Source organism: Scatophagus argus, chromosome 2 (genome assembly GCF_020382885.2).
Source record: "Scatophagus argus isolate fScaArg1 chromosome 2, fScaArg1.pri, whole genome shotgun sequence".
NCBI classification, from domain to species: Eukaryota; Metazoa; Chordata; class Actinopteri; family Scatophagidae; genus Scatophagus; species Scatophagus argus.
Genome location: NC_058494.1, coordinates 1,639,942 through 1,662,114, shown reverse-complemented (window position 1 = coordinate 1,662,114; position 22,173 = coordinate 1,639,942). Strand labels below are relative to the sequence as shown.

The 22,173-nt window shown below is 40.7% G+C and overlaps 1 protein-coding gene across 5 annotated transcripts; it reads right to left on the bottom strand.

Annotated features, from left to right (window-relative positions):
* Window positions 1-1,993: 1,993 nt before the first annotated feature.
* LOC124064919 (zinc finger protein 638-like) lies at window positions 1,994-21,863 on the bottom strand. 5 transcript variants are annotated; one of them, XM_046399801.1, is made up of 24 exons: window positions 21,725-21,863; window positions 15,945-17,682; window positions 13,153-13,214; window positions 12,677-12,706; window positions 12,143-12,339; window positions 11,499-11,704; window positions 10,857-11,072; window positions 10,284-10,382; window positions 10,099-10,136; window positions 9,962-10,008; window positions 9,266-9,297; window positions 9,043-9,162; window positions 7,551-7,682; window positions 7,289-7,330; window positions 6,302-6,439; window positions 5,981-6,145; window positions 5,399-5,851; window positions 4,817-5,305; window positions 4,578-4,730; window positions 3,555-3,795; window positions 3,186-3,446; window positions 2,663-2,788; window positions 2,451-2,572; window positions 1,994-2,278 (listed from the first exon to the last, which is right to left on the bottom strand). In XM_046399801.1, the coding sequence occupies exons 2-24, from the start codon at window positions 17,322-17,324 to the stop codon at window positions 2,228-2,230; spliced, it is 4,800 nt and encodes a 1,599-aa protein (XP_046255757.1). In that variant the 5' UTR covers window positions 17,325-17,682; window positions 21,725-21,863; the 3' UTR covers window positions 1,994-2,227. The 5 variants fall into 5 exon arrangements, with proteins under 5 accessions (XP_046255757.1, XP_046255795.1, XP_046255786.1 ...); XM_046399839.1 differs by having other exon boundaries at window positions 5,417-5,851; XM_046399830.1 differs by having other exon boundaries at window positions 12,143-12,336.
* Between the last annotated feature and the right edge of the window lie 310 nt (window positions 21,864-22,173).

Below are 22,173 nucleotides of genomic sequence, written 5' to 3'. Positions count from 1 at the left end.
ATTGATGAAACATGAAAAATAAGCAAACACTCACCAGTGTTGGGAAAAAGAAATGCAGTGGACTTGAGGAGATCTCTGCTAACAGCATCTCCAACCAACCAGCCAGACCAGAATCGGTGCCACTGACACTGTCACTGGGACATTCTGTTTGCATTGGGGCTCATTTACATAGAAAGGAGACAATCTCGCATCAAATATTTTATTTAAGATATGTCCCAACATCCCTGAAGCACCGAGATGTTGTTCCACGCAGGGAGGTGAGATGGTCTGCTCGTCCAGAATTAGACTTAGAGCTTTGAAGTAATAGCCTTAACTCAACTGAGCAGAGAGCTGAAGCGCAGAGAAGTTTGAGCTCCTGCTGATGTCTTCTGCAGAAAGGAAAACCGGTGTCCAGTGTCAAAGCCACAAAAAAATTGGATTTACCAGGTCTAACGCCTCCATGTTTAAAAGCTTGGCCTTAGTTGCTCGAACAAAACAGGTATCTTTTTAAGAATAAACAAACATTATACTAAGTTATAGACAGTGTTAACCCTGGTTTGAATGTTCTAAATGGTAATCACTTACATTATATAATGTACATATTATATATAGATTGTATATACACAGTGTGTGCAAATGTAGTCAGACTAAATCAGTGCGTTGACAGAAGTGGATGACATGTCTGCACTTCACTGATGACGTAAGCGTTTCTGAACAAACCAGCTAACATCAAGGGAGAATAGTATTGTTCTCGATGGACAGGTCACTAATGAAACCATGTCAATAATTCAGATCTTTTGGGGTTGCCAAGATCAGGATCTTTGGACCAGGGAGGGGATCATTTCTGAAGATTTTCTTAATTCAAGTTTTGGTTAACAAGACAACTTTATTTGTATAGCCCATTTTTACAAGCAGTTTGTCTCAAAGGGCTTTACATAACATCAGTAACATCCTCTGCCCTTTGACCCTCACATCGACTAAGGAAAAACTCCCAGAAAAACCTTTAACAAGGGAAAAATGGAAGAAACCTCAGACAGAAGCACAGGGAAGGCTGACCAAGCTAACTTAGTATTTTGGCAGACTTGACTGTCTCAGTCACTGACGTACCAAGCTGACAGCAAAGATTATCAGGTCACGTGGCGATTTCTGACACATCCCCTGCTGTACTTCCAAGGTGTATGGAGAAGAGAAACAGAACAAGGGGAATAAAGCCAGTCATGTACAGGAGGCATGAGGTCTTGCTCCCCCGAGTTATACCAACATGCCTCTTATCCTCAGTCCACTCCACTCTAGTTATCACAGTTTGTTTTGCGTGCCAATGACAAAAACAGCTACTGAATATTTCTGCACGTCTAGAATCACAGAAGCACTTCAATCAGTAAACGTCCTGAAGTGACTTTACCCTCCTGTTAATATACCGTCACCTGAGCACACACAGCACTCATGTCACGAGAACTTCCTTCAACAAAAATGTGGCCTAGAGGTTGGAGAAGTGGCTTGTGATTGGAGGGTCACCGGTTCGACTCCCCCACCAGACGGGCAGGAAAAATTTGGGTGTGGTGGAGTGATTAATGTGAAAAATGCTCCCCCCCTCCATTAGTTGGCTGATGTGCCCTTGAGCAAGGCACTTAACCCCCCAATATGCTCCCCGGGCGCTTGATGCTGCCCACTGCTCCTGTGTGTGTTTCACTGCATGTAATTTGCTGGGTGTTGCATGTGTGTGTTCAACTAAGGATGGGATAAATGCAGAAGACGAATTCAGTGTGTGTATGTAAAAAAATTACAGCAGAGTATTTCCCCTATAGACACCACTGTGTGATTTTGGTGATCATAGTTCTGAGAAAACGGTTCCATTCTGAATGTACGTTTGCTGTTTTACAAATAAGAAACAGTTTTTTGGTTTTCACTTGTTCTCAAAACCTGCAGTAAAAACCTTGGAAAACAGGCAGACGTATCAAACATTATTAAAGCTATTTAACTGCAGAAGAAAACATTTCAGACACGTAAATTGTGAATGGGTAATAATAGACAATTAAGTAAAAACATTTTATTGACTTACTGCCAGTCAGTTTCCACGTGTTCCTTTCAATTTTACATGAGAAATCATCAGCACACATTGAAATGGAGACAAGAAATTAAACTAATCTACACCAATATGAGAATCTGGACCCTTAGAGAGAAATGAGTAGAAAATACAAAAGAAAAACTCAATTTTAATTTCAGCCAGGAGTTTGACAGCCACATTCAGCTAGTCAGGCTTGGTAGTGACATTCACTATCTTCTTGGTCTGCAAGTATTTCTGCAGGGAAATGAAAGAAGAAGAGATTAAATTAGACTGACACATTTTCCAAATAAATGTGTGAACATAAGGAGTTTTACAAGAACTGTCACAGAATGTGAAGAACATGATAACAAACAAACAAAAGTGTGAGTGTGTGTGTGTGTGTGTGTGTGTGTGTGTGTGTGTGTACCTGTAGGTTGTCATAGTGTTTGAGGGTTTTGCAGTGGCTGATTTCTGCCTCTTTGGTTCCGCTGAAGAACCTATTACATGCCTTACAGAAGAAACCTGTCTTTGGGACCAAAAACTCCATACCTGCAGACATACACGCACACAAAAATAAAATCTATCAGCTGCTGACCACTCAAGCCAAACAAGGTGAACAGATACAGAGTAGAGTCTTACCAACTGGGCTGCTGGGGTCAAACGGTGCCAAGGAATAGGCTGTGCTCACTGGACTTTCAGTCTTCAGCTTCTCCCTCACGCTGTCTTTTTCAGTGTTTGTTTGGTGTTCGGACTGTGAACTCTTTCCTGTGCAGGACAGACACATCTCTAAAATCCTGAACAGTGACTGAAACAAAAAAGAACTGGTCCTGGTTTTACCATGTGAGCTTATCCACATAACCTACTAATCATGCTGTTCCAAAGGGGCTCTTGATCTTGGGCACAACATTGCAAAACACGTTCTAACCACAAGGATAAGGAACCATAATCCCAAAGATTTTCAACATGAGATAATGATGATAGTGATGATAAATTAGGACATTACCCCCCCTAACAGCACGAGGCATTAGCACAACATAAATGAATATGAAATGTTACCCTGGGAGATTCCCAATAAAACCATACTATTCTGCTTATTTTACACATGATGATGTTCTGGTGACAACCACTAAGGTACTGCTACCCTCCAAACTAAACCAAATACCTGTCTCTGCAGCAGGAGCTCCCATCTCTTTGTTTTCTTCAACCTGGATCTTCTTGTGTTCCTCTGTTTTGTCCACCACCGGCGTCTCCTCCTTCTCCTGACTCTGATTGAGACCACTGTCCTCTTTTGTGTTTCCCTCACTCTCTGCAGTCCCTATTTCCACTGCCATGTTGTTTGAGGTGGAGTCCTCTGCATCAGGAATAGGTGTGGGAAAGGGTTGAACCTCAGTAGTGGGGTCCTGAGCCGCTGTCAGTGAGGTTTCTGAACAACGACAGAGGTGAGGTCAAACTGAATTACACAATTTTAAAATTCAAGTTACAAGTTACTTCCTTCTGCTAATTATGGAGGTTAAATCGGTGTGAGTTGTACCTGTCTCTGGTGCTTCTGGTTGAGGTGTTTGGACATTTGTTTGGCTGCTGTCCAAGTCAGATTGTGAAGTCACTGCAGTGGTGACTGAATCAGGTGTCAAATTTGAAGACACCAAAACATCTGGAGTTTCATCTGTCAGCACAGTCACAGGTACAGACTCTGATATGCTCTCACTGGACTTCACCAGGGTTGCTGTGGCATCTGACATGCCTATTTCTGTGCAAACCTCCAAGGGTGTGTCCTAAAAGCAGAAAACAGCAAAGAGACAATGATGTGATTAAATTAGGGACATTTAAGGGACAGTTCATCCCAAAATCAGAAATCTTCCTTTTCCTTTGTAGTGTTATATATCCATCTAGATTTTTAAGATGTAGAGATGTCTGCCCGATCTTGTATATAATGACATTAGATAGCACTGAGTGGTGCTTAAAGTGTTAAAAACAATTTGAAAGGTCTTGTTTGAGAAATCATGATCTCATTACTCAAGATAATCAACAGAACTTGCTGTGAGTAGCTTCAAGTAAAAACTATTTTCTTTCCACGCAGAAGGAAGTTTGCATCACTCCTGGACAAGAAGCTAGCTAACTAACTTAACAAAGCTAGCCAATGTTACAGCTCAACTGAAAAGAATGCCATTAATGTTTACATCCTGCCCCGTCATGGTGCTCCCATCCACAGGTAGAGGCATGTTTCTGCACTGTGATAAGCTGGTACTAAAAACAGTTCCTATATGAAACTGCTCACAACAAGGTCTGAATTATCTTGAGAAGTCAGCTCATCATTTTGGGAGAGAGACATTGCTACTAACTTTTTGGGCTACTTCCATTATATTCATGAGAAGGCAGACATCTGTACAGCGGACTGCAACTCACATCAAACTAGTCTAGATAGACAAATAATACTGTAGATAAGAGGAAAAGCGTGTATTTTGGATTTTTTGGGCAAATTAAACCTTTCAAGTCTCAGTTACCACAATTACCACAAACTCTTTTACGTGCTATACAGAAGCTGAAATGGAGCAACCTTTCGGACAGATGTGGGACTGTCTTCCTCTATGGTTTCCATGGGAGCAGTGGGAGAAGGAGAGCAAGGTAGGTCGGTCACATCTCCCACTTCATCCACCGTCACAAAGTCACTCATGTTGAATGGAAACTCATCAGACTCGTCCTCCTCCACCTGATTGCATGACAGGACAAAATGAGCGGAGGATCAGAAGAGAGGCATCACTTTCAAAACTTTTAGGCCTGACAGTGTTTCCTCACCGTTTTGCTCTCAGTTTCTGAACACCTCTCATCTTTCCAAGAACTCTGCTTGGATCCTTCCAACCTGTGAGATGACCTCAGTCCTGACGAACCTTCACCGTATGCCCTTTTCCTGCCCCTCCTCGCCTTTTCCTTCCTCTCCCACTCCCTTTTTTCCTCTTCCCTCTTCTCTCGCTCCCTCTTGACTCTTTCTTCCCGCTCCCTCTCCTTCTTGGCCTTCTCCTTCTCCCACACCCTCCTTTCCCTCTCTCTCCTCTCCTTCTGCTTTCTTGCCTCCCTCTCTTTTCGCTCCCTCTCCTGCTTCTTCAGCTCCTCTTCCTCTGCATGGTTCTTAGGCATTTCCTTGGTCTCCTCTGTTGTTTTCTCACCCTGGTCTGTCTCCATTTGTGTTTCCCCCTGTTCCCTATTAGTGGATGCTGCAGTGTTGTTGGGCTGGTTAGTTCTTGTTCGGCACTCCACAAGCAGAGCTTTAACCATTTCTTGAGTAACCTGTGAAAGCAGGGAGATCACAGAGAAATCAAAACTCACATCTGACTTTAGCTAAACAAAAGATTCATGCTCTGACAACGGGAGCACGCTGACATTTTCAGGATATTTCACCTTTGGGAGCTCTGGCACGGCCATCTCTGGAGAAGCCGCTTTGCCATCAGAGCCTGATGGCTTTATCTCTTCACCAGCAGGAGTCTGGTCATTTCCTGCTTCGGATGCTCTGAGGTCCTTATTGTCTTCTCCTGAGTCCACAGCAGCTGGTGTTTCCTTCACATCTGTCTCCAAGTCTGCTTCTGGTTTCACATCTGGTGCAGCTAAAGACTCAGAAACCGTATCAGCAAGCCCTTGTTTTCTGTCCTCACCGTCTTTGCTCCTATTTTCTCCCAGAGCCTCGTCTTCACCAACTGTCTCCTCTGTGCTCTTTTCCTCATCCTTCTCAGCACTGTCTTTTTCCTTCTTCTCTAATGGAGATTCAGAATCCTCTTTATGTGCAATCTCTTCTTTGTCTGCAGCTGTTTTATTGCCTTTGTCATTTGCCGGCATTTCCTACAACCAAAGAAAAGGGAAGTAATATGAAGCACTGGCATTCAGGTTTTTGACACAGATGCAGGAATTTATGTCAGTGGATGTCCTTTAACTCTTAACCTTTGCTAATCATTTATTATAATGACAGACCTCAGGTGCATCAAGGTGTGCAGAGATGACTTTGGTCTGTGTGCTGGCTTTGGGGTCTGGCTTGCGGGAGAAGAACAGTGGATTGTTCTGGATGATGCATGGGAACGTCTGGAAGCGTTTGTAAACAGACACGGCCATGGCTGCCGTTGCCATCTCACAAATGACCTGAGCAGGAAGCAACGTAACAGGTGAATAGCATGAGTTTGCCTGATAAATAAAAAATGTGACACATGACTTAGCTGTGAGGCTATTTAATAGGCAGGGACATTGAGGACATAAGGGGCAAGCACAGTTATAGCTGCACAGATGAACAGTCCTCACCATACTATTGAGAACAAGGGTCTTGATGACAGTACCAAAGCGCCGCACCAGTCTCTGGACCTCAGAGGAGCCGGATGGTGTATTGGGAACATTACTGATGACTAACAGGCTGCTCCAGCCTACTGGAACTGAGCTCTTCTGTGGGATCCAAAGGAACATTAGGTAACACACAATTAGCTCTATGCATACAGACTGTTCAAGCTGGTAACTCGATAGAAAATGATGGTTTCAAAAGCCCTTGAATTAGGATAATCTGAACCTGTCAAGTAACTAGGAAGTTAATCATCAAATCTAGTGGAGTAAAAATTAGAATATTTGCCAGCAAAATGTAGTGGAGTGCAATTATGAAGTAACAGAAAATTGAAACATTTAAGTACAGTACAAGTACCTTCAAGTTACATGCAATTACATGCAGTTCTTGAGTAAACTGGAATTATTCACATCCCTTCAGTTGTTATTCTAAATTTTCATACTATGATTTTAATTTCTACTGAAAATGTCCATCACACCTAACGTCAGTCATCTGTCTCCTATATTAGTATTAGTGAGAACTCTTGCTTTCATTTACCAAAAACATATTGCGGCATCCAAACATAACCATGTGACACACTGTTTTGTCTCTTATTTAGTTTGTTCTATCTTAGTAAATCAACAACAAACTCCGTCAGTGCTTATGTACATCTAAAGAGCGCTGCCCACCATTATTTTAAGTTGCTATAGCCAATGAGACAATATAAAATAACTGGGAACACTGCATCACAGGGACTGCTCCAGTTTCACAGTACAACCCATGAGGTAACAAGAATAATTTAGTGCTTTTATTGTGAAACAGCTGGAGGATGCTGTCATGCAGTCACTGTGAGGCAGCTTAATTTAGTTTGGTTACTTTGATAAAAACATGTCAGTCTACTTCTGTACCACCACACTGATCAATGACTTGACTATTATTAATATAATTACTGGCCCTATATGGGCAGAAATACTCACTAGTGGATGCACGGATCCCATCAGAAGATTGTAGAGAGCCACCTGTGTAAAGAGAGTTTTAGTATTAATTATCCGTTATTGCTCAAGGTTCATTGTCAAAAACAAAAAGATAAACAAAAAATATCTGTACCAAGACTGAAGTGCCCCACTTGAAGTACAATATCAAACCCATTTCCAAAAGTCAAATCACTGACAAAGATCAATGTATAGAGGAGAATGTCGATCAGTATGCTGTAGAGGGGAAAAAATACGAGAGCCGTACCGGTGTGCTGAGACCAATATACTGTTTGAGATGAAGCATCTTCAGCTCAGAGTCTTTAATCTTCATAGGCATGAAGGTGTTCACTTTCACCACCTCTTGAGCGATCTCCATGTTTGGCACTGACACGAGTACCTAACACAGAAAAAGGAGAAAACATTCTGTATGGAAGGATTCATGGTGTGTAGCAATACACAAAATTTACTGTTGAGAAGATATCTTAGTTTAGGTCAGTATTGTTGTGATACAACAGGGAAAACAAAAACAAAAGTAGAATATATATCCCAGCTGATAACGGGTGAGGATACAACCTGGACTGTCAATTGCAGGGCCAACACACAAAGAGAGACAGTCACGCACACACTCACACCTCAGGGCAATGTAGAGTGGTCTGTTAACCTAATGTGCGATGAGGTAGCTGAATACAGTCAACGCTGACAATGATAGATTGTGCTCCTACTGGGCCACTGACTTTGGTCTGAAAGGATGGGCTAAGATTTTTTTTGTTGTTTCTCCAACACTACCAACTAAGACAAGTGCAGGGTATTTGTAATGAACTTCAATTAACTTTTCAAGACACGGCGGCAATTTCAGCTTTTAACATTGAGTTCAAATTCAAGAAAAGTCAGCCAATAATATTTTGACGTTTTCAGAGGTGCATCCACATTGTCTGGAGAGTACAACTGACAGTGCAGTAAACAATTCCTGAACAACTGTAGCATGTGCTTTTTACAGAGCAGGCACATCAGACTGATGAAAATGCACACATGAAGACACATTTTAGCAGGGCTCAAGCACTGTGCCTATAGAGTATGGTCACATGTCTGCAGAGATAAGCACTCCTATAGCATTAGCTGCAGGTTCAAAGGAGTGACTGAGGACTCGCCCTCCAGCTTGTTTTTGTCTTGTTCTACTTATTAACTCATATACATAAATTACATATTTCAAGTGTTTCCACAAACTACCAGGTTACTTACTTCAGTTGAACAATGTCAGCATTCAGTTTTCATCCCTTACACTTCTCTTTGTCCAAATATCACTGGAACTAACCAGTAAACCATGATGCTCCCATACAGTTGATCCAAATGTCATGGGAGGATCCTCCAGCTCTGGTCTCCAATGTGTTTTGTTAATCAGAAGCAGGGACACTACATGAACTTGGCTAACTAGGCTAAGCTGACTAGCATGCTGTTACCGACAGACAGCGGTTTGTGCACTACCAAAACCTTTCAGGTCAAACTCACACTCTTGATTTTTTTTTTCACATGCTTGAGTAGTAGACATAAACCAACCAAATATCCTTCCAAATATTTATGGACATTGTGTATGTAAAACTGCTTGTGTTGCAACGTGGTTATCTGTGATCAAAGCCAAAATGATACGATGGTATTGCAAACATTGTCAAGGTACTCAGGGCTTGCAAGCACAACTATTACTGGTGTCCAGTCATCTCCTACAAACAGTTAGTTTCAGATGAAAATGTGTTTATACCAACCTTTCCAATATGTCTTGCCAGGATGATGTCACACGGAGTTCCAAAAGGCTGGACAAGCTTGATGATGTCGCTCTCTGACCAGTCGCTTTCAGGAAGTCCTGTGATCAACACAATGCCCTTCTGTAGAGAGGAAATTGATTGGGTTGGGATTGGATGGAAAACAAATTATTACTTTATTACATTGCTTGGATTCAGCAGCATCTTCGCAACATTGTAACTGTACCTCATCAGAAGATTTCTGGCCAGCCTCACCCCCTGTCAAGTGCAAAGAGCGCCATTGTTAGTACATTTTCAACAACACAACCCCAGCCTGGTAAAAGAAGAGGCAGCTGTCATTAATGAAGAATAGTTAAGATTAGAGGCAATCTGACAATTTGAGATCAAGATCAATCTTGAAGGCATCCACAATCTACTTTTCAGGTGAATCATAGAGATTTTGATATTTAGTGTTGCCATACTTCACATAACCTCAAAGACGTGCAAAGTGATGCCACGTGAACATACACTGTATTGATTTTAATTTATTTAACATTCACAGATTTGTGGCTCATATTTTCCTCGTCTATGCTAGCATTTCCTTTTACACCTGACTGACTGATCTCAGCTGCCGGCTCAGGGTCACCAGAAAGACACATTTTTGCTGGCCTTACTGCTGCCAAGGAATTGGAAACATGAAAGTGAAAACACACCAACAAGCCTACTCCGTGAGCAACTAGATTCTCACATTTCACTACCTACTGCTCCAGAGGCCAGAAATTTATATGGAATGAAATGGACTGTGATGTTATCTTTTTGGCCAGACTGCCCACTTCTACTTAAGATATGTACATTATAAGTTGATACACTGAGTATTTCTTGACAATGATGGCTGTGGATATGCTATGACTAATTTCACTGATGGGCAGTCTTCTGTACCTACCAGAGCCTTCCCCTGCGGCACCTTTGTCCTGTCCTGGCCCAGGTTTGCTGTAATCACAGTTATTCAGAGCAGGTTAGGTGAGTGTGGAGCACATTGAGTCAAAAGAGAAAGTACTTAAGATGATAATTTTAACCGACCTGTTGTTAGCATCAGATGATGGCCCTGCATCAGGTTTCTAAAACAAACAAGTAAACAAAAAGACTGTTTCTCAGTTAAGAATAACTCCTTCTTACATATTCTTACTATATGTGCTTTATACACTCAGTTTTGCATGTATCAGACGGGACATCAATGCCACGTGCATTAATTTTCCACACTGTACCTTGGCTACTGAAGCAGCGATTTGCTGGTCTTTAATGTACAGGTTTGTGGAGTTAGCCAGAGCCTGAGCATGTTCAGCCTTCACCATGCATACTGATGCCTGCAACAAGGGAAGGTAGAGCGATGTGAGACAGACAGAAACCATCACGGCTTTCCGCAACCCAGAACCAGTGCAAACAAATCCTGCTATGTACTGCTATAGCACTTATCTGCAGCTCTTTCTTATGAGTCTCATTGAATTAAAAAAAAAAAAACAGACTGACTTTGCTACAACACAGAAAATTAACAAAAAGAAATGGTCAGATTGAGAATTACTGTATCACTGTATCAAAAAAGATTGTGATTATTTACACCACTTGCTAAAGAACATCAGTGAACCAGTTTCAAATAATGAATGAACGGTCAAACAGAACAACTTTTGGTTTGTCTCAGGTCAGGTGTTTGTGTCCGTTCATGAATTTTGAGGAGGTTCGGAACCTTTCACACGTGCTCTCTAACAAAAGTCACGCCTGTAAATTATCTCAAAAGTTACATTTCATGCAAAAACAAACATTATGTCACATTTAAACAGCACCTTTTGACCTTCCCCTTTCTCGATATCTTCCTTAGAGCATGGCATGAGGATCACATTGTTGATCTTGCCAAAGGACCTGACCAAGTCGGTAACTTCTTGTTCTGATGCATCCTTTGGAATGCCTGTCAGATAAACCAGACGATCTACAAAAGAGGAGTCCTGGGAAGTGAGTGTCACCATCTTCTTCTTCTTCTTGGCTGGTGGAGGCTTGGAGGACTAGAAACCAAAAGCACAAGTTTTAGGTTAGTTTAAGGAGAGATCCAGTCAACCAGAGGCAAACCTTAACTACACTGATCAAGGACTAAATTATGAATTTGAGCTGTGAATCTTTTAATCATATAAAATCAGTTAGTATTCTACTTTCAACCACAATATAACTGCCACAAAGCCACTGTTTGAACACAGCTGATTACAAAAAACTGCCAGGTGTTTATTTTTACCATCTTTTTGTTAAACTAACACTATGGAACAATAGTGCTTGTTGTTATCATAGAGTGTGTGGTGCTGACAGTTTAAGGACAAAGTTCTAAATTCTCACACCACTACCCTTCACAAATAGAAGTGTAGAAACGTGGATTTTTGTCTCTAACAGTGTTATTTTATACGTAAAGCTTTACACAACTTAAGAGAAAGAACACCCACTGTGTCAGCAGCCTTGGCACTAGCTGTTTTGATCGTCCTGATTCCAGGCTTCAACATGCTCTTCACACTTCTGGTGGAGGAATGTAACGCTCCACGTTTAGAGCTCTGACCAGTCTTGGGATGGGAGGATGGACGACGGCTGGCGTCAGAGGGGAACTTAGCCGAGTCATCATGTAAACGCTTCAAACTGCTGTGAGAGGAACCCCCTATAGAGACGCCATGAATCACAGAGAGGAGGACAGGAGCAACAAGAAATATTCAAAAAGAGAGTTAAGTCACTTATACAAGAAACAATTTAATCTCTGCATTTGAAAAGGTAAAGGAAGAAAAAGCGTGGTCAGTTAAAGCCCATGTGGCTAAAATGAAAGTTTCTCACCAAATGGAAGTTTTAACAACCTTTCCTATGTATGTTTAAGTATGTAAAGAACTGATTATACACCATTTTGCTATTAACTGGTCAGAATATGCATTAAGAAACAATATTAAAAAAAAAAAATCAATGATGCATTTTTGACATCTGGTGTATCTTCATTTTAAAAACTTACAATAAACAATTTGGAAAAGGATTTCTATGAAATGAAACTCAAATTGTTCATGTCATGTTATCAATAGCATAGGCATTCACGTAGCAAAACGTGGTGTACCTATGTAGTGTTGGTAGGGAGGGTGATGGTGAGACGAGTGAAGCCTTTCGTGTGGCCTGTGGGGGTGGCGGCCCCCCCTGCGTCTGCTGTGAGGAGGACTTGGGGAAGGAGAATAAGAGAGGGATCGAGATGCAGAATGGGACGGGGAGTGATCCTTGGGATCCCACAGAGCCCGGCTGCCATACTGTCCGCTCCTACTGTATTAAAGACAACATTCACGAACAGTAACCAGTGAGATTACAGCGGATAGCAGTACACTGACAAAAGTTAACTAACTGCAACTGCTGTGACAAGTCGGACTTGTACACTCTCTGCAGTCTAATTTTACACAAGATATCTGAAACAATAAATGGAGCCACGTTCAAATGAATAACCAGCAAAGCTTCTCAGCAACCCCTGTGTCAGAGCAGCTATACATGCATAATAAAGTTATCTGAAATGTGTCGGATCTGCCAACTGACAGGAGGGACTCCCACTGGCTGCTGGTCACAGCTAAAAACAGATGATTGGAAACATAAGAGGAGCCCAACTGACCTTGGTAGATTTGGTTTCCAGTCAGGGTACCTTCAGACACACACAAATACATTTTAGCATGTCATTCAACATCTTCCTAGTCCTAAACTTATATTTAAAATTCCTTAACCTGGAGACTTCCTATTAAACAGAAATTCTACATTTTAGAAAACAATGCCAACATCACAACAACCACACACTCAGGTGAAGTGAATAACATAAATCATCTGTTTACAATGCAATGTATGAATAGGCAAATGCTCTTTAAGTACACCGGTTCTTCTATCTTGGTTTTGTTTTATTAAAAATATTAGCTTTTCAGGGGGAAGAAAAGCATGGTATCTACTGGATTTCTAAGTGGATAGCGGTTCGCCAACGAATTAACCATAAGCATCTCAGCGGGACGTAGCGTTTCATTATCAAAAACTGCTATGTGAAACTTTTCTTTTTTTATTCATATTGGAAACTGTTTGACTGTTTATAAAAAACATCCTCACTTGTTACGCAGGTCTCTGCAGGCAGCAGTGTGGTTGACGGTGTTAATATGGTCAACCCAGTCCTGTAGAAAAACAAGAGAGAAAAGAAAATGTCACAATCTGGAAATTAATGGAAACATTCCTAACAAAGCAAGATTCTCATTTACACTAAAAAGCTAAACGAAATAACGATGACAAGCCATCACACACCTCATTTATCTAGAGTCGGACTCAGAGACAAAAGCTCTTTTGCATATTGGTTCATTGCTTATTTTTTTAACATGGTGTGAAAACATAAACTAAAAGTGAAGGCACACTTCACTGATACCATACTCACATCCAAATCAGGTCAGAGCAGCTAGCAGAAATACAACAGAGTGCCTAGTCTGGTTCTTGGATCAGATCGAAACACTCGATCATTTGTGTCCATAAACATGCTCTGTATCCATTCTACATACCATCAATCTCAGTGTGACCACCAATTTTAAACACTAACATAACTGGCAAAAATTAACAGACAAATGAAAAAAAACTAATTGCCTTTCTTGTTGTAAATGCTGTTCAGTCAACGTACTAGGTTGTGTTCCAAGGCATGAAGAGGACAAATCATTTATTACACCACTATCTGCTCATTCACCACCACGTTGCCTGTTCTATGTGGAATTCCTTTAACAGCCATACAATTTAGTTCAAAACAAAAGAAAACAAATTTTGATGTTGAACAGCTTTATAATAATTCAAAAGATGTTGACAGCTGAGAAACCTAAAATCGTAGGAGAACATTTGAGTTACTGTGACACAGACAACTTTAGATTGCTACACCACCATATTATGATGATTAAGGTTTTTTTTTCCAGGCTACAACCCTTAATTTGACATTTTTGTAAATGTGTGAAAACCTTTACAGAAACAAATATGTTTTAATGAGAAAATGTAAGAAATAGCAAAATATAGATCTCCAAAAAAGGCAATCACACCCAACTGTAAGTAATTACTGTTACGACACTTATGCAGAGTACAAACCATTGTTAAACTTAGTTAGTCCTACTTAAATCAATCACACAACCTTTCGAGCACGAGAAACTCCAAAGCCACAGACTAGGGCACAGGATTTTCTCAGAGAACAAAGGAGTTCACCAGTAATGCTGAACTAAGAAAACATTCCTGTTGTCCTCTGACAACTCCTCTCATCAGTTTATACTAACCTTTTAAATTTGCGGTTTATTCAAGATCAAATAATCATTATTGATAACCACATCTCGTAGAGAACATCACTGTCAGTTAATACATTTGCAAACATGCAACTTCTGTATAAATGTTCGAATATTCACGGTATGTTTTAAATGATCCTGAATTCTTGAAATGTTAAACCCTGACATGTGAAACCCCATCTCATGTCTAAGTTGCTGTGTTTGTATTATAGATTTTTATTGTATTATATTTATACTATAAACTGGGGCAAAAATATCAGTTAGGAAGAAAACAGCAGTTTTAATTGATGAAATGTCTGACGAAGATGTGGCTGGAAATTTTAACTTTACACCTACTGGTAATGAATGAATTCATTAATACACAGTGTTTTCCAGAAATAAAGTTTCCCCATGGGACAGTTCCTGGCAACTTAAGACAGGTGTGGTACTTGACTATGGATGCTAGATATATTAAGGTTTGTTTAATCCCTCTCATTTAAAAGACAAATCAGACTCAGGCCTTTTTTTCCATGCCTTTTAAACTGTCCAAAAAGTTCAATAGATTTGAACATAAACCCTCAAATTGAAAAAGTAGTTCCAACAGTCTGCCGGTTTCATAGTTCCAAAGAAAAAAAACAATTAACAAAAAGCTGTTAAATTTCAAGTCTTATGTTTCTTCACCAGACAGCCCTCTTCCGATTTTGCTCAACGCCTTTTGTGTCAGTTTATGAACAACACACACACAACTAGACAAAACACTAGAAAATTAATCATCAGTTTGACAACACATACAGCATTCAGGAAACAAACTGCATTGCAATATATTGAAAAAGACAACCAAAGTTCATGAGCCTTTGCTGTATGGCGACTTATGGACATTTTTATAGATTCTTGCACATAACACATTAAAGAACAATAACGGTGAGCAATAAATATTCCATGGAAGACAAGAAACAGAACTTGGTTATTTCACCAGACGCCGTTAAGCAGTGCTATGGTAAGCTTATCAGTTATTAACCGGTCTATGCAGCCCTTCAGTAGCCTTAAGTTTGGGCTCGAGTCACTCATAAATTTCGGTTGTCTTTTTCTGAGTTTGCAGTGCTTTTCTTTGTGTGGTGTTGTTTGTATTTGCGACATGTTTGTGTATTTTGTTGCTAAATTGAGGACGTTGTTTTCTTAAATTTGCATTTTGTCTATGTGCATGTGTTTTCCTAAGCTGCACTGTGTTGAGCTCTTTTGACCACAATATGGAGCTGTGGTTGGACGAGCTTGTGTCAACACCCACAGCTAGTTGGAGGCAAGAAACTGTTAAAGACAAACAGGTGATTAAGTGAAATGATGACCACATGGAGTTATCACAATGTGGGGAGCAAATAACTGGCTTGATGATTTCATGGAACACTGGAACATGTCAGCACAGTTTGCACTAATTATTCAAAACAATGGATTTCACTGGCAACAAGCTGAGTGAATCATTTGCCGACATTTTCAATAGGCATAACTGTGCAAAACACTGTTTGGGTGACATTAGACAACTGCTTGGTGAAGAAAGACTGTAAACTAAATTTTAGCATGTTAAGTTATTCTTTTCAGACATTGGTTCGACGGCATGTTGGCACTCACCTTTTCCTGATCGCACTGTATGTGGCACAAGGAGCAGGTATGGGGATACACCTTTGAAGAAGCACCTAAGAAATCACTTATCATGGCAGGGGTAGGTAACTTCTTGCTGCTGCTGCGTGGTTTTGAGCCAGATGAGGAGGAGAGAGACCGTCTTGAGGAAGTCTCATTAGTCGTTTCAGGTGAGGGCTTTGGTTTGGGTCCTTCATGCCTGTAGTCTCGATCGAGATTACGAGATTTGACTGATGGTGGAAATTCTCTCCCAGGAGACCGATTGCTCTTGCGATGGTCGCTACTCGTCCTGCGATAATCCCGGTCTCCATGCTTGCTTGATTCAATCTGTTCCAGACGCACCTGCCGCCTTTCAGGTTTGTCTGCTTTTGGAGCTGATGAGGAGGATGGTGATGTAGGGAAGATTTTAACTGTCCTTTCACTGGAGAGCTGCTCTCTTTTGAAAGTCTCTCTGGTATTATTCTCATCCTTTGTCCGACTGGCATGACCATAGTCAATGACTTTACCTGCTGTCTGAGTAACAGTAAGAAGGCTGGGCACTTCTGGAGAGCGTGAACGTGACAATGGCGAAGAGCAGGAAGGAGGCAGTGGCATTTCACGAATGGTGCGTGAGAACGAGGATGCGGAAGTAGAAGCCACAGTTTTCTGGCTACCCGACTTGTTGATTTGGATGTCACGAAGTATAAATGGCAAAGTATCTGGGGTTAGCTGATCATCAGGGTAATGACTCAGGACTTCTAAGTCCTCATTTGAAAGTCCAAAGCTAGCCAAGATACTTCCAGCACTCTCCGGTGTGTACAAACCTTGACCATCACCACCAGCACCATGTGGGTGTCGGGCTTGGGGAGACGGTGAGTCGCTTACAGGGGTGGTCCAGCTTGTGATGCTTGTTCCAGGGTGGCTGCTTTGGGGCTGTTGTTGAGGCCCCTGCTGTTGTTGAGGCTGGTGGGTAGCACTAGGTGGAGGACTGGCAAACAGTTTAGTTGGAGGTTGGTAGCTTGACCAGTCCACTGCTTGCTGGTGGGCAGGCTGATTATCCGAGGTGAGTGCTACTGGGTTTGAGCTGTAGCTTCCATGTTGACTGATCCCAGAACCAGAGCTTTGGTTCTGGTGTTGGTTTGGTCGGCTAATGTGGTCGATGAGGCGGTGGTCCATGTCCCTAGCACCACGGATAGCCAGGGCAGACTCTAGTTCATCAGGGAGCTGAGTGGGACGGGGAAACTGGAAACCAATCACCTGAGACATCATGTCAGACGCCGGGTGATTCTGGTGTTGATTCGGAGGTGGTTGATGATGAGGAGGCCTTGCTCCATTAGCAAAGGGCTGTGATCCTGTGACCCCTGGCTGTTGCTGAGAGTGGTGGTGGTACATGGCAACAGAGAGAAACGGTTGGGTGTTTCTGTAAGTTTTAACGTTTGCATTAAACCCAGCAGGTGACACCCGCTGCCTGTTAAGATTTAGGAGAGTCAGATGAGGAGGTAACGGTGCAGCAAACCCGTTGTTGCCGTGACACTGGTTGCCAACAGTTATGGCCGCTAGAGCTGCAAGCTGCTGGAGAGCAATCTGCGCCTGAGTCTCTATCTGAGCCAATCCGAGCACTGCCGCTGCAGCAGCACCAGCCACGGATCCAAATATGAAATGGGTCCCTCTGATGCTGTTGGCGACGGAGAACGTTGCACTGGGCAGGGTAGGAGCAAGGTGCGAAATACTGTCTCTGTGCACAGCGAGGCTGTGAGGTGGAAAGCAGAAATATACTGTTACAGACGAACAAGATTTTTCTTTCATTTCAAAAGTAGCTTTCAGACGAAGTCCTTCTTCCCCACGCACTTTTTTTATAAGTTGGCACAGTCCTCATTTTTGCTTGTGGTTTTTCCTTTTAAATTTGGTTAAAGCACCAAGAACTGTGTTCAGCTTCAAGAACTCTTTCCTGAAGTCCAGCGTTCTTTTCTTTCTTGACGGGAAAGCAGAGCAACATTATGCAATAACTCTGATTCAATGACAAGCGAAAATAAACAAACAAACAAACAAACAACAAATGTGGATTTAAGCAAGGAAGGGACTACACAGTCAGGGAAGACTTTGCCTAACTATGGCCTACGTCTCTTTGCCAATGCCAAAATGTTCACAGCACAACAAAACAATTATACAAACACATTTTTTCCCTGAATATTCCCCACAGGTAATATTAAGAGCATTGCATAAATTGCACTCCCCATGTCCTGGAACAGATTTAAGAAAAAAAAAAAAAAAAACATGTAAAACTAGCCTGGAAACCTGATTTATGTGTGAGGTCATGTTTCATTTGCTCTGGCACATGCATCTGGCCACACTTCCATTCAGACATCCTGGTTTGTGACAGGTCAGTCACAACTGTTTAACTAATATGGGATAGTTTTAATAAGGTGACTGACAGAGAAGCGTCATGGATGTGGATTTGAGAAGTCACACCATTCACTGATCTGACTGGTTGTAGGTCTGTCCACCAGCAATATTTTTTTCACAGGATGGCAAAGGCAAGTCATGAATATTTAATGATTGTGAAACATTTATCCAAACATAGCTAACAAACACTCTTGACATCAAATTCTAAATGCCTTTAGTCTAATGTGTGTCTAGTGTCTTTTATTAGTCATTACTGTTTTTCCACACAAGAATCAGATTTATCTTTTAACGAAAGTTTTCTGCGGAGGTTGTGGGAAGTCCGGTGACGCAGTAAAAAGAGTGACTAAGCTGACATAAAAAGGAGGTTGTGGTGGGTGGTGGGTGACTGGGGCGAATGCAGGACTCTCCCAGGAGACATTTTTTATTTTATAATTATAATTTTTATTATTTTGAGCTTGTTTGGTCAGATTTAGGCAACCAAACTACTTGCTCAGGTTTTGGAAAAGATCATAGTTAAAATTAGGCATGTTCCTAACAACTAATTTCAACTAGGCTAACAGTAGAAAAACATAGAAATGGCTCATATAATGTACATTAATGGAATAATGCTAATTAATTCACCAACAGACTGGTTGCCTAATCACAAACATCCGTAGTTAAAATAAACCTTTTCACAGAGTTAACATGAGGCACCTTAAATTATTGAAAAAAATCTCTGGCAAAATCGTGTTGACGTCAAGACTGTTATTTTGCTATGACTAGATAAACTATAACTACTACATGTTTTACACTCCTTAAATATTAATGTCTTCAGCATCCTCCACATCCAGCCTGCAGGTCCATCCAAGATCACCAAACTCAGATTTAACTGTCAAACTAGGCAGTACTGAACAAAAATGAATCAACATTCCATTACTGTATTGCCTATTTCTCACCTCAAATGTTTTTAGTGTACTGTTAATCTATAATTTGAGATCATGAGTGACCAGGCCACAAATTTTTTTTGCTTGAAAATGGCTAAAACATTGTCCCTCAACAACATGCACGTCTATCCAATCACATTTGGAGACGTTCTGGTACAAGTTCGGCAAGTTAAAATGAACTGAGAGGTCATCTGCAAATTAGTGTAGCCATGCCAGGCTACAGTAAAACACAGATAATGAAATGGTGAGCAATAACTAAACATCCTGAAAAAGTGGCAAGATCTAAATAACGCAAGGCCACTAACATTATAATAGGGTTGGGTAATTAGTTAAAAATTTTCCAACTGGCCACCATCAGTCCAACAGGTGACGATGCAGATATAGTTATGCAGGTGTGTGAGCAGCATAATATAAAGAAAATTGCTTGTATTGACTTCAGTACAGCACGTACATGCACTGATGCAGTAGGTGACAGTATGACTCTTTAAGGTTGGTTTCCAATCTGCCAATAAACACAGAAGAAGAAAAGAAGAAGCAGCACAACATGCTGTTGTCTTGCTCATAATGTCAAACTGCTGTGCTTGGACAGAGCCACAAAGTGAAGAGCCAAACATGTTATCACTGGTGTGGATGTTTTGTTTATAGATTCAGGGGAACACAACACGCTTGCAAGTACAATTCAGAGAGGAGCTTTACAAACAACAAATCTTATTAGAGCTGTGGAGTATTAAATCACCCATCTTTGCTTGGTATACTGTAAAATTTATTAGGTTAGGAACCCATTTTTAGGCCACAAAAATGTGAAATTATTGGTTATCTTATTGGTACGGGCAATGAGAAGTAATTGTTGTTATGCACAGAAAAAAAATCCATGCTATGCAATAATCTATCAAGTGTGGCGTAAAACTGGGACTTGTAACAGCATATCATAGACCCAAACTTTTGTTGTGCCATTCTGCAGTCTCTGTGAGCATTTTTTCCTTTTAAGAGACACAAATATTACCTCTGAGGAAAAAGGTGAGCTTGCATGCTGGGCAAAAACTATACAATCCAGAGACATGATTGAGACTGTTTTGTTGTCACTCACCTCAATAGATATCGGGTAAGGAGGCTAACAGTCCGAAGTTAAAGCAAAGTTAAGCAATGCTACATTTAACTGAGGAAAATACAGCATGCAGGTTGACATGTCATTTCCAACTAAATGAGACAATGTGAGAAAAGCTGATCCATCCAAGATTTCTACTGTGATCTGACAGTAAAGATACAGTAAAAGACTGGCACATGTCTGGCAATGACCAATCCTCTAATGTGTCATTGCAGTTAATAGTTTATGAAGCCCTAAATTTCAATAATGTAGAAGGACACTGGGAATTTACCCAAATAGAAATGTGTCAGACAAAAACATTTTTTCAGCAGAAAACAAAACATCCAAGCCTCAGTATTTCTGACTTTATAAAGTGCTTTACAATCTGCTGAATAAATACAGCTATAGCATGCATCGGCTTGTGCTCAACATAAATGGTCTGGATAAGCAGACAAGTGTCACACAAGTGTCCTTTAATGTATTTTATTCTAATTCTCTATTCTATTTTTCTACTCAGTATTTCATGTTATTGTGTGTTTTATTGTATTCAAATACACCAGACTGCTATGACAACCTAATTTCTCCTCAGGGATGAATAAAGTCATCTATCTATCTACCTATCTAGACTTAGAGCACGGCATGTAAACTTTTGGTCACTGAATAGAATAGAATACCTTTACTCTCACTCGGGCTGAAAACTTTTGTATTATATCAGCATATAAACAAATGTAGACTATATAATTGTAAACATATGAAAGCAGAGAACTGAGTCAAATGAAAACCTATAAATAGCCATATTGTCAGTATTGGTTCGCAAAAAACACATCTAAAAAGCTAAGACATGGAAGCTGATGTTTAGTTTGTCGGAAATCGCTTCGAGTATTGCACATTTTCACTCTGAATTGAGTTCGCTTGTATTCGTAAATGTTTTCTCTGAGAGTCACACTACCGTTCTAATAATCTAATGTAACGCATACATTCAACTGGGTTTATGGCTGGACGAGAGCCCCTGTATGGCGTTACGGTCCTGCATGACGGAGAGCCTATGTTTCTGAACTGGGCCTAGTCTCACTGTAGCTCCAACACCCGTTTAAAATTTGCCTTTAAACTCTTGCAAACCGGTTACCACACAAATGCAATCTACAACTATCAGTACTATCCCATTTCATCGTAGTATTAATGCTCTGTTTGTTCGGACTAATCATAATGTAAACCAAGAAATACAGAGCACTCTAAAGACCCATTCAGCCATTTTGGGTGTCTTCACTATCTCGCTTAGCTTTCTAACGTTATCTTTCTTGAGGAAAACATATCAACAGTTACGAAACATTTTATTCACACTCGAACCATCTGCGACTCCACCATATATCATCAATAAATACCTTTCACAATGAGCTGGTGTGAATCTTTATTGTTACCAGAAAGTCGCGATTCCTTCTCAGCCCATGTTCATCCGTACTAACATAATGCCTGTGTTTCGTCATAGGCGGTAAGACACACTTCCGCCATGAGTATTTCAGAATAAACAGCTCTCCACAAACTACTGAACAAAAATGGCACAAATTATATTTCAAAAAACTTAGTGTCGAATCTTAATAATATTCAGCAACATGTAAAATTACTCTGGTAAAATGAATATATATATATATATATATATAATAACCCAAAGAATCTCTAATAGCAGAAGAAGGGGGCGTTCCCGAGGTAGTCCAAAATGAGCCAGCATTCGCCATTTTGGTTTTGTTTTTGTTGGTCAAGTTTTTGTTTTGTTTTAGGCAGGCTGTCTGCTATGGCTATTTTTTCTTTTTTTCAATTTTGACATATGATTGAA

Excerpts from the sequence above, each read along its gene's own strand:
- LOC124064919 (XM_046399801.1), bottom strand. The coding sequence starts at position 17,324 with ATGTACCACCACCACTCTCAGCAACAGCCAGGGGTCACAGGATCACAG. Across the intron at positions 10,137-10,283 it reads TCGCTGCTTCAGTAGCCAAG|AAACCTGATGCAGGGCCATC; the intron begins GTACAGTGTGGA and ends TGTTTGTTTTAG. Across the intron at positions 2,573-2,662 it reads TGACCCCAGCAGCCCAGTTG|GTATGGAGTTTTTGGTCCCA; the intron begins GTAAGACTCTAC and ends GTATGTCTGCAG.